The 12959-nt window shown below is 35.9% G+C and overlaps 1 protein-coding gene across 1 annotated transcript in view; it reads left to right on the forward strand.

Annotated features, from left to right (window-relative positions):
• LOC123549430 (deoxynucleoside triphosphate triphosphohydrolase SAMHD1-like) overlaps window positions 1-10177 on the forward strand; it is a 33655-nt gene extending 23478 nt beyond the window's left edge. The window contains exons 14-17 of the mRNA XM_045337528.2: window positions 2769-2864; window positions 4619-4723; window positions 5808-5945; window positions 6571-10177. Of these exons, the coding sequence (XP_045193463.2) occupies window positions 2769-2864; window positions 4619-4723; window positions 5808-5945; window positions 6571-6714 (483 nt within the window). The 3' untranslated portion in view covers window positions 6715-10177. The remainder of the gene's footprint in view (window positions 1-2768; window positions 2865-4618; window positions 4724-5807; window positions 5946-6570) is intronic.
• The last annotated feature ends 2782 nt before the right edge of the window (window positions 10178-12959 follow it).

Raw genomic sequence — 12959 nt, forward strand, 5'->3', positions numbered from 1 at the left:
TCTTGTTCAGTATTATAGTCTCTATCAATAGGCAAGAGTACATAACTCTGTCATGTTTTTTGGCTGAATTATGGCCCTTTTTGAACTTGAAAATTGGTTCTGTTTTCGTATATGTCCATGCTTTGTCAAGACTATTTGACATATGGCTTTTAAACTTTAAACACTTGTTTATCATTATGATTTCCATCTGTAGGCAAGAGTACATAACTCTGACGACTATTTTGGCTGAATTATGGCCCTTTTTGGACTTTGAAATTTTTGTCAAAACTATTTGAACTGTGGCTTTGAAACTTTTAACACTAGGATATCAACATGATTTCTATCTGTAAGCAAGTGTACATAACTCTGTCAACTATTTTGACTGAATTATGACCCTTTTTGGACTTGGAAATTAGTTAAATTTTTTATACAAGTCCATATTTTGCCTAACATATAACTTAACATATTTGCCATCTTGGTCACACATTGCCATTTACTGCAAGACTAATCAAAATTCACAAATACAGGAACATTTTTTATTTAATCCATTTTTTTTTCTTTTGTCTGAAAAACTATGGAAATATTTTGACCCCATTCTTCAATCAATTCTTCGAATAGTCGAGCGCGCTGTCATCCGACAGCTCTTGCTTTTTTTTTTTTTTTTTTTTTTTTTTTAATGACTGTTGTTTTTTTTTTTTAAATTTCTTTTTTCTTTTTTGTCTCTTTATTTTCCTCGTCATAGGCTACTGAAGGGTCGAGGGCATCCACTTCAGCACCTTACAAAGTTTGCATCATTATTATAATGGTGGTAACTAATCAGTAGTACAATTACATACTATAGTATTATTTATAAAATATTCAAATTAGCTTGGAATTCAATACAAATTCTTATGTTAACGTGTACTATATCAATGTCATATGATTATTAATAAGCACATGGCCTCTGTTCATATATAGTAGGGATGGCAATGAATATTCGAATATTTGTTCATTACACGAATATTCAAATACTGTTTTACTATTCGAATCAAAAAAATGTAAATTCATGACAAGTTAATAAAAGCTAACTGAAAGAACCAAAATGTTGGTTTATTCAAGACTGGGTTACTTTCATTAGAAATACGCTCCAAAATGGCTTCTGCCGTTGTTAGACGTGTCATTTTGTATATTACCATGCCGAAATAGTACGTCGCTACGGTGATGACAGTGTACCCTGTAGTTAATACCGCTAATTGCTTGCCTTTAGAAAACTTTAAGGTCACAAATTGATACGAGTCGGTAAAAAGCACCTTACTTTCAATAGGTGTGAATCTCTGATTATTAAAAAACATAGAATATCACTTGATCTAATGACTCCGAATCCAGTCAAAGATATATTTGAGTTAAGAAAGGTACCAAAAAGTGTAGAAAACAAGTCAGATGTAATACATACTTTTTTCGACACAAATCGAATAATCCATTCGATATGACTAAAAATAATTTTCGCAAAATGTGTATAACGAGTAAATGCATTTCATACGGTAAACATTTTAATTAAGTACTTAATATTCAGACGAGTAGTGTTCTTAAGCCAAATATGTCAGGAAACTGTCTTCATTAGACTATTTGCCAGCTATTACGTTACTTTTCTGTCAGAATGTTACCTATGTCTTCTGTCGTTTCACGCGATCATCCAGTAAGAAGGCGGCTACGTGTAACGTGTGTAGAGAAAACCTTACTTATATGTACGTAGAAGCTACATCCCAGTAAGAAATTAAACTAAAAAAATAAATTTAAATAAAGGCAGATTACAACTATGTCATCAAAAGATGAACAAGTTACGAGAACGATTAGTAAGTCTTAATTCTTCAATGTGTGAATCATTTCCGGTGAAAACGAAAGTAGAATCTATGCGAGTCGCTGATGAGGGTATGATAAACACATAAGATTTTGAGTTGTTTTGTTGATCAGTTGATGACTGAATATTCAAATATTCATTCGAAAGGTTGACCGAATATTCGAATACCAAAATTGCTGTTTGTTGCCATCCCTAATATATAGTATTATCCCCCTTGACCCAGTAAAAGTATCTTGATTTGGTAGAAAAGAAATGAAAATGCTTATAATTCAAAAAGTATTTTAGGTAGAATCACTAAATCTTATTAGCACATGACCTAACTAAGCATTATTCCCATGGACTCAGTAAAAGCAGTTTTTCCCCTTAGTTTGGTAAAAAATGAGGAATTTTGACTGTATCTAAGTAGCCGTATTTTCATGAAAGATTGCATAAGGCGATGGTGCATGCACAACTTTTGTCAGGATCACTTCAGTAACCTGTGTTACTGCCCTTTAATTGTTTTACAGTCCATAAATTCCCTCATAACAAAGTAATCCATTGACAAATCTTTATGAAATTTAACACAAATATAGGTCACAATAGGGCAGTGGTGCATGCACATCTTTAAACAGCATCTTCATTGATGGATCTTCATGAAACTTAATACAAATATAGATCACTATAAGACAGAGTTTTTCCACTTGATTTGGTAGAAAATTGAAACCAATAAACCATGGCACAGTCCTAATATACATAACTTGTGTACCGGTATATCGGGAAATTAAATATCTTTCAAAATATAGTCCCTCATTCACAAAAACAACCTATTTGGAAGGGGATATTTGCTCGCTTAAAATAGTTTTTTTTCTGTTTTATGCCATTTGAATCTTGTCATGATAAAGAATTTATTAATGCGTTTTAATCAGTTGAAACTGGAATTAAGTTGCTACAGTTCTGAATCATATTATTACAGGATCAGTTGCCAAAGATAACAGGGGAGATATTGTCAAAAATGGATCCAGATGAACTAGAGTGCTCTAACCTGAAACCAGACAAAGTCATTGTCCATGTATGTATTTATTTTTGAAAGAAGTGTCAGATTAGCTAAAACAACGCATGAAATTGAAGAATATTAAGGAATGTTTAATTGAAAGGTAATACCCGTTATACCACAGGCACCTGAAGCTGAAAAAAAATCTATTTACATGTATTATATTATCCCATCAACATAGTGTACAGTAGACTTTACATCACTTGCCCCTCACTGATGTGGGATTGAGCCGCGCTCGGGGCATTGAATTCTTCATGTGAGGAAGCCATCCAGCTGGCTTACGGAAGGTCGATGGTTCTACCAAGTTGCCGGACTGTCATGAAATAATGCACGGAAGGGCACCTGTGGTCTTCCTCAACCATCAAAGCTGGGAAGTAGCCATATGACTATAATTGTGTTGGCGTGACATTAAACCCAACAAAAACAAAACTTGATAAAGATCTACTATGATATATACTTTTGTGATCTAATATGCTTACATTTTTAGCTCCACTACTCGGAGAATGGGGGGCTGTTCTACTCGCCCCGTCATTGGCGTCGGCATGAGCTTTCTTGGTTAAAGTTTTTCAGCAACCTTTGTTTCTCTGTGGTATTTTTGTTACTATTGCTTATATCTTACTGTAACTTCACATAAACATTGTCCAGTATACAAACAAAGTATATGTAGGGGCTGAGCCCATTATACCCAAGGTAAAGGTCACCAAGGTGTTATACTTAGGTTATTTTTAAGGTAGTTTTTCGGCAACCTTTGTTTTTGTGTCGTGTCTTTGTTGCTATTGCTTATATCTTGCTGTAACTTCACATAAACATTGTCCAGCATACAAACAAAGTATGTGCAGGGGCTAGGCCCATTATACCAAAGGTCAAGGTCACCAAGGTGTTATACTTGGAATTATTTTCATGTTAAATTTTTTTGAAAGCTTTGTATATAGACATATCTTTGGTTCTTTAAAAGATAATGACTTGAAATTAAAAACATTTCTTTATAAATTGTGTTACAATCCCCATAACTCTAATTGTATTTTTGACAGAATTATGCCCCTTTCATACTTAATTTTTTTTGGCAATCTTCGCTTTCTTGATGTTACTTTAGTACAATATAAGATAAAAACTTGAAACTTGAAATGCATCTTTATCATCATCATCTGCATGAGTGGTAACAATCCCCATAACTCTAGTTTGTGTTCTTGACAGAATTATGCCCCTTGGTGTATCTTCCTTTTAAAGTAGAGGTCTCTTTGTCTTTTGTATTTTTGACCAAATTATGCCCCTTTCAAACTTTTAATTTTTTTGACAATCTTCGTTTTCTGGACATAACTTTGATACTATATAAGGTTATGACTTGAAACTCAAAATATATTTTTACCATCATCATCTGCATGTGTGGTAACAATCCCAATAACTCTAGTTTGTGTTCTTGACAGAATTATGCCCCTTGGTGTATCTTCCTTTTAAAGTAGAAGTCTCTTATTGAGACATATATTCATTTTACTGTCAAATCGCTGAATAGTGGAGCGCGCTGTCTTACAGACAGCTCTTGTTATTGATTGAGCTTCAAATACCTGTGGTTTACCAAATTCATAAAAAAAATCTACTATAGATACAGAGTGTTTGGCAATTTTGGGGAATTTGTAAAAATCGATTTATAAATTTGGAGTAAAATCATGAAGAGTTTTCTCAAATATAGGGTAAAAGGGTTTTAGGATGAGGCAACAACATTGTCAATTTAAATAACTTTTAAATGTATACATATTCCATGAATATTGTTTCAGTTAGTTTACTTGGACTATGGCATGAAAGATAAGAACCCTATTGACAATGTACGATTCTACAGCAAGGAAAATCCAAATGTGGCAGTCAGAGTACGAAAAGACCAGGTAACATAATTAAACTCGCCAAGTAATTTTTAGAATTTGTTAATGTAATACAGTCTGATCTCCATCAGTATCCAGAAAAGCATTGTATTAGAAACATTTTCTGCAGCTTTACATTTGGTTCCCATTTTAATTGTTGTCTTCTCAATAAGTGAGTTAATAGCTACTGTCACATGAAAAAACTTCTATGTACACATTATTTAACTGAAATTGTGGTAACAGGAACTTCATAATATGTTGACCATTACAAACTCCAGACCTGTAGTTTTGGAATAATAATCATAAATCTTTAACCTTTACCATACTAAATTTCTAACATGGACAGGTCTATCATTCATTTTGGGCAGTACCATTTATTATTCAAAGGGGTGTTCACTGAAAATTTACTGACTAAATAGCAAGCAGTGCAGACCTCATCTTGGTCTGCACTGGTCGCAAAGGCAGAATAACTTGCAGCCAGCAGATTACAGGTTAAAAGGCATATTTTCCACTGGTCAGTATTGTAAGCTTCAAATTCTTTTAAATGTAGTTTTGATCATTTCTCTGTAGAAACTTCAGTTGGACCTAAAAGATACATATTGGTATCACAGGACTGTTGTTATTACCAGAAATGTTATGTAGCCATGCAGAACTTTAGAATGGAGATAAACATAGATTTTTTTTTTAATAATGTCATGTTTGCAAGATTTATTTTTAGAAAATGTTCGCATGACAGTACAACATACACTTTATGTTCTTTTTGGGCCATCTGGCTTTAATTGCAAGCCTCTGCTCCTGAGAAAGAAGGGAGCATAATTTTTTTTCTACACCAGACTAAAGTTCATTTATTATACTGTTTCAAATGTGTCTGGGGGTTCTTCCGTTTAGAACTTTACTTGCTACAAGAAAAGTAGCCGAGGCTTCAGACCACAGTGGCATTGGAAATTCCCCATTCCCTGGCCTTTATTGAAACCCCTGGGCTCTTGAATAATTAGGTTGAAATTTACAGAGAAGCTGTCGTAACGTTTTGAATTTAGTTCATCAAACTGCAGTCATTAACCGCATGAAATGTAGTAAGCATCAGTTTTGAATGATTCTCTACTTCCAGGTGTCAAACCTGCTACCTGAAACATTTGCGGAACAACAGATTCGAGTGCACTGTAAACTTGTAGATACAAGAACACTAGATATGGTGAAACGTGCATTCTGTGACTGGTGTAAAGATAATAATCTTCCATCTCCAAAGGTAGAACAAAAATGACACGTTTTTTTTTCAAAAGATGATATAAAAATATTAATACTTACCTTAAAGGTTGACTTCTCTGTAATATAAATTGGGCATTCATGTACAAAACAAGCCGAGATGCTATGGGTAGGATAGAGAAAAAACAGCCAAAAGCTAGGCTTGTGTTGAAAACAAATGCCTTCTCTGTCTTCTAAAACTTCATTTCTGGCATGATAAGTGAATTCAATGAAAGACCTAGAACATTGAATGGCTTAATTACAATAAAAAGGTGCTTAATACAGCCTAAAGGGCTAAATTTTTAACAACAAAGAAATGCTAGCAATTCACAAAATGCCATCAGGTTCACTCGGTTTGTAAAACTGTCAGTGTACTGTTTATACTGAAGTATATTAGTGGCAAACTGAGAGAAAATTATCTCAGATAAGGCATTAAATTTAGATGTTTATACAGTATCTATAATGTCCATGTTTTCTGAAAAAATACTAAGAAAATTTGATTGGTGTTACAAAATATGATTGCTATCGTTCTTGTTGCTTTAAAATACTATCATTTTTAACTGTCAGTGGTATGGTTCATGGTGCAAAATTGAAGATTGTAAGAAATAATATGTTTTATTCAAATACAGGGTGGTGAAGTCAACTCCCTAGAGTTGACACCAGTGACCAAACAGACTCGGGCTTCTACTCCAAACAATGGTGTACAGAACGGAACATCAAATGACCACACACCAGACAGTGCAGGAAAATTCAAGTCCCGTCTCTCATTTTGAAAGCAGTTTTGTTGCTCAGGGAAATATGAATACAGCAAAAATTTGGGATATATTGGATACTGGGACCTATAAGATTTTTATACCCCCCACAAAATGAAGTTTGGGGGGTATATAGGAGTGAGCTTACCAGTCTGTCTGTCTGTCGGTACGTTGGTTTTCGTGGTTTCCTGACAGTAACTCATGAAAGGCTTGACAGATTTAAATAATTTTTAGTACACAGGTGTAGCATCAGAAAATACAGGTCAGACTTTGAGGTCTGTAGGTCAACGGTCAAGGTCACATTGACCCTGAACAGTTAAACGGTTTCCAGATGATAACTTGAAAACGCTTTGTCTAGGACCATAAATTTTGGTACACAAGTGTAACATCATGAAATGCAGGTCAAGTTTGACTGAGGTCAAAGGTCAAGGTCACAGTGACCCTGAACAGTTAAAATGGTTTCCGGATGAGAACTTGAGAATGCTTTGGCGTAGGATCATAAATTTTGGTACACGTGTAACATCATGAAATACAGGTCAAGTTCGACTTTGAGGTCAGTAGGTCAAAGGTCAAGGTCACAATGACCCGGAACAGTTGAGCAGTTTCTGGATGATAACTTGAGAACGCTTAGGCCTAGGATCATAAATTTTGGTACACAGATGATACATGATAAAATACAGTCAAGTTTGACTTTGAGGTCAGTAGGTCAAAGGTCAAGGTCACAATGACCCGAAACAGTTAAACAGCTTCCAGATGATAACTTGAGAATGCTTGGGCCTAGGATCATGAAAATTGATAGGGAGGTTGGTCATGACCAGCAGATGACCCCTATTGATTGATTTTAGGTCAGTATGTCACAGGTCAAGGTCACAGTGACCCTGAACAGTTAAAAAGTTTTCGGATGATTGCTTCAGAACGCTAAGGCCTAGGATCACAGAACTTAATAGGGAGGTTGGTCATGACCAGCATATGACCCCTATTGATTTCGAGTTCAAAAGGTCAAAGGTCAGAGAGATCCGTTTCAGGACAATAACTTGAGAACACTTTGGACGACTTCACAGGTCAAGGTCACAGTGACCCTGAACAGTTAAAAAGTTTTCGGATGATTACTTCAGATCGCTTGGGCCTAGGATCACGGAACTTAATAGGGAGGTTGATCATGACCAGCATATGACCTCTATTGATTCAGTAGGTCAAAGGTCAAGCAAATTGTGCTTCGACATTGGCTTAGTTCTGTGACAAGGCCGTATTGTGGGGGTATAATTCGTCACTCCTGTGACAACTCTAGTTTTGGGTGGAGTGGTGGGTTGGTGTGGGGGAATAATTCTAGGCTTTATAATACATTGTTAGTGTTGTAAATGTAAAACCTGTGAAGTTGCTGGGTAATGCTTGCATCACTTTTATTTTGCCATTGGATTGATAACAGTCATATGTATTAGAAATTTGCTTTTTCTAAGATTTTATTCTCATGACACTGTTGGATATATATTGCTTCTTGAATTCACAAAAATTTAAATAGCGAATATTACACCATCACAATAACAACGATCGTTTATTTAACTGTTAAGCCCTGTCTGCAGCATCTGCTGTACCTTGTACCAGTGTTTGCTGTATAATAGGTTCATTCCATCTATTCAAAGCTAAAATGAAAAATTAAGATTTGCATCAAGAATCTGCGCTGGTTCTTTTATGAAATGATACTGGGTTTTATAGTAGGGAGTTAGTTTATTTATTGATTATGTTTTATTAATCCCTATTGATACACATATCCTAAATGATCATTGAAAGCCAAAGGTCAGTGGGAAGGTCCCAAACTCGATAAATATCTGTTTTTGTTTATAGTAAACTTCTACATTATTAATAATATGATTGCGATATTTCAAAATCTGGACATTTGGCATTCATACATATTACCTCAGAAGAAACATGTGTTCATTTTATGTGGATTGTAACAGCAGCCTATGACTGCCCACTGTGTAAGTGTTTTATCTTTTCTTGGCTGTCACATGCATTAAGACTGTCCAAACATTTTCAAATAACTATTTCAAAGTAATTTACTCGAACTTTTGCCAGATTTTTTAGATTAATAGGTATCTTTTTATGACAAGAACTGTGTGGGTAGCTATTTTATGAAAATGCAAAGCGCTTTATTATTTGTTTTTGTTTACTCGCGTATTAATATGTGCTACCTGATATATATATATATATGTGCTGTTATGACTTTGTCCTGTTGTAACTGCTTTATTTTGTGTGATGAAACATAATTGAGCCACACCATGAGAAAACCAACATAGTGCATTTGTGACCAGTGTGGATCCAGACCGGCGTGCGCAGTCTGGTCAGGATCCATGCTGTTGGCTTTCAAAGCCTATTGCAATTAGAGAAACTGTTAGTGAACAGCATGGATCCTGACCAGACTGCGCAGGCTTGTCTGGATCCATGCTGGTCGCAAATGCACTATGTTGGTTTTCTCATGGTGCGGCTCAGTTATGTAAAAATCTGTTTTTGTCAAAAGAATTAATACTTAAACCTTAATAGCTTTATCAGTGTAATCTGTACTAAGCCCGGAGTAAAGTAATTTTTATAAAATAGACCAGTGTTTAATAGTGGGATTTTTATTTTGTTATAAAGTAGTCCCCCATAGAACTATGCATGACTGAAGCTGATGTGCAAATAGTCATCTCTTTCTTTACCTTTAAAAATCCACTTTTTAAGTTTTAGGAAGTAGCTAATTGATAAAACTACTGCTCTGTGCCATTCTTCACACATGTGAAACCACTTTTGAAGAAAAGAAAAAATTGTCAAATTTTGTTAAATGAAAATAATTGTGTGATAATCAATTTTAACTTATTTTATATTTATAACAGTATGGTTTCTATAGTCAATGATAGGTTTGGAATATTGCAGAGATATTCCTGATTACAATTCTACAAAAAAAAAAGGGAATTTATGGTACATGTGCTTTTTATCAAGAGATGATTTTACTGTCCTTTGAATACTCCCACACTGTATAAGAACGTCCAATATCTGTATTCTTTGTTTTTAAAAAAAGCTTATCCAATTATTGCTTGCTTTATTTACTTTTATGAAATGAGATTGCAGATCTTTTATTTCATAATGCATTGTTTTAGCTGTTTGGTATATTTTTAGTAGTTTTGTATCTGATTTACTAATTTTGTGCTACCAGCGATGTGGCATTTAGTCAATCTCAGTTTGATTGTTTAATTATTTTGTTCATTGTTTTATTTTGTTCTTTTTATGCAGTCTAATTTATTATTATTGCCTTAATTTTTATTTTCTGTATAATATTCGTAAACATCTTCACAGAAGCTCTGGTTTTTATGTTAGCAGAAGAATGCTCATTATCCAAGTGCTGGTCATTTGTCAGTAGGCCAGATGAAAGAATGTTTTCAACTACTCATTTTTTTATTTTTTTTATGTGAGTATAGCTGGATGTCATGATCCCTACTGGGTTAAGAGTATGAAGCTGGTGGATTGGATAGTATTCCCTGTTGCCTCTTTTATTAGTCCCCTACTGGTTGAAAACCAGTTTTGGGGATTATAGGAATGCTCTTTTCCGTCATTCCGTCTTTCCGTCATTCCGTCATTCCGTCCGTCCGCAATTTCGTGTCCGGTCCATAACTCTGTCATCCATGAAGGGATTTTAATATTACTTGGCACAAATGTTCCCCATGATGAGACGACGTGTCATGCGCAAAACCCAGACCCCTAGCTCAAAGGTCAAGGCCACAATAGGAGGTCAAAGGTCAACAGGGCTTTTTTCCTGTCCGGTCCACAACTCTCCCATCCTTGAAGGGATTTTAGTATTACTTGGCACAAATGTTCCCCATGATGAGATGATGTGTCGTGCGCAAATCCCGGACCCCTAGCTCAAAGGTCAAGGTCACAATTGGAGGTCAAAGGTCAACAGGGCTTTTTTCCTGTCCGGTCCATAACTCTCCCATCCATGAAGAGATTTTAATATTACTTGGCACAAATGTTCCCCATGAGGAGACGACGTGTCATGCGCAAAACCTGGACCCCTAGCTTAAAGGTCAAGGTCACAATTGGAGGTCAAAGGTCAACAAGGTTTTTTTCCTGTCCGGTCCATAACTCTCCCATCTATGAAGGGATTTTAATATTACTTGGCACAAATGTACCTCATAATAAGACGATATGTCATGCACAACTTTCAGACCCCTAGCTCAAAGGTCAAGGTCACACTTAGCAGTCAAATGTTAACATAGCATGAACAGGGTCTGTTTCGTGTCCGGTCCATAACTCTGACATTCATTAAGGGATTTTAATATTACTTAGCACAAGTGTTCCCCATGATGAGACGACGTGTCATGCGCAAATCCCGGACCCCTAGCTCAAAGGTCAAGGTCACAATTGGGAGTCAGAGGTCAACAGAGTTTTTTTCCTGTCCTGTCCATAACTCTGCCATCCATGAAGGGATTTTAATATTACTTGGCACAAATGTTTCCGATGATGAGACAACATGTCATGCGCAACACCCAGTACCCTAGCTTAAAGGTCAAGGTCACACTTTGAGATCAAAGGTCAAGAGGATTTTTTTCCTGTCCGGTCTATAACTTTGTCATGCAAAGCAGGATTTAGATATCAGTTGGCACAAATATTCCCCTGGATGAGACAACATGTCATGCGCAAGAACCAGGTCCCTAGGTCTAAGGTCAAGGTCTCACTTGGAGGTCAAAGGTCAAATTCAAGAATGACTTTGTCCGGAGCATATCTTCTTCATGCATAGAGGGATTTTGATGAAAGTTGGCACAATTGTTCATCATCATGAGAAGGAGTGTCATGCGCAAGAACCAGGTCCCTAGGTCTAAGGTCAAGGTCACACTTAGAGGTCAAAGGATACAAGAATGAAAACTTTGTCCGGAGCATTTTTTCTTCATGCATAGAGGGATTTTGATATAACTTGGCACAAATGTTCACCACCATGAGGCGGAGTGTCATGCGCAAGAACCAGGTCTCTAGGTCTAAGGTCAAGGTCACACTTAGAGGTCAAAGGGTACAAGAATGAAAACCTTGTCCGGAGCATTTCTTCTTCATGCATAGAGGGATTTTGATATAACTTGGCACAAATGTTCACCACCACAAGACGTAGTATCATGCGCAAGAACCATGTCCCTAGGTCTAAGGTCAAGGTCACACTTAGAGGCCAAAGGTCAGATACAAGAATGACTTTGTCCGAAGCATTTCTTCTTCATGCATGGAGGGATTTTGATGTAACTTGACACAATTATACACCATCATGAGACGAAGTGTCATGCGCAGTTCCCTTCTTTAGAATTACTTCCCTTTGTTGTTACTATAAATAGCTTATATTGTAACTTTTTCATACTAGTCGTAGGGAAAAATCGAGACCACTTTTCTGTAGTACAACATGCATGCTACATCCAATTTTGAGGTGTATTTTGACCAGTCTCTACCTGGTAAAGATTTTTGTGTGGACTTACAATTTTTTTTTTTTTTTTTTTTTTAAAGATTAACTTCCCTTAGTTGTTACTATAAATAACTTATATTGTAACTTTTTTATAATTGACCGTAGGGAAAAACCTAGACCACTTTTCTGTGGTACAACATAGATGTTACTTTCCAATTTTAGGTGTATTTTAAGGTATCTCTACCTGGTAAGGAGTTTTTTTGTGGACTTAGAAAAACAAAACACTTAGTTATTACTAAACAACCACAAAATTAAAATTCCATTTGCAAATACAGGTGCTAGAGTAAAGAAATTTGCTGTGACGGGCGTATATTGTGACATTCTTGCACTCTTGTTGGAGTTGTTTAAGTTTCACTATCTGTTCTGTGGTTCCTATTGTTAGTGTCCACGTTACTTATCGTGCTGGCAGAGCTAGAGACAGGTGTAAGGTTTCTTAGACTGTTGCCAATAATGGAGTTACACCCAAATATCATAGTTAGAGTTGCTGCAGAACAGATCTCCAGGGCACAATCTTGGTTAATTTTAATTCTGTTAGCTAGATAGGACTCATTGAGGACATGCTCTCTTGCAGGCTAGACATTTTCAAGCCAGCAAGAGGGCACATCCTCCATGGCCAATACCCAGCCAAATTAAATTACCCCTTTTCAGAACCAACTACCAGGATTACAAGCATTATTTGTATACATCTGCTGTCATACCCATGCACACTGTATATATTAGCTATCACCCTCAATAACCATTATTATTTTCAATTTCATTATAAATATATATCCACTCTCACTCTCAAGTGCATGCG

Source organism: Mercenaria mercenaria, chromosome 6, assembly GCF_021730395.1.
Source record: "Mercenaria mercenaria strain notata chromosome 6, MADL_Memer_1, whole genome shotgun sequence".
Lineage (NCBI taxonomy): Eukaryota > Metazoa > Mollusca > Bivalvia > Venerida > Veneridae > Mercenaria > Mercenaria mercenaria.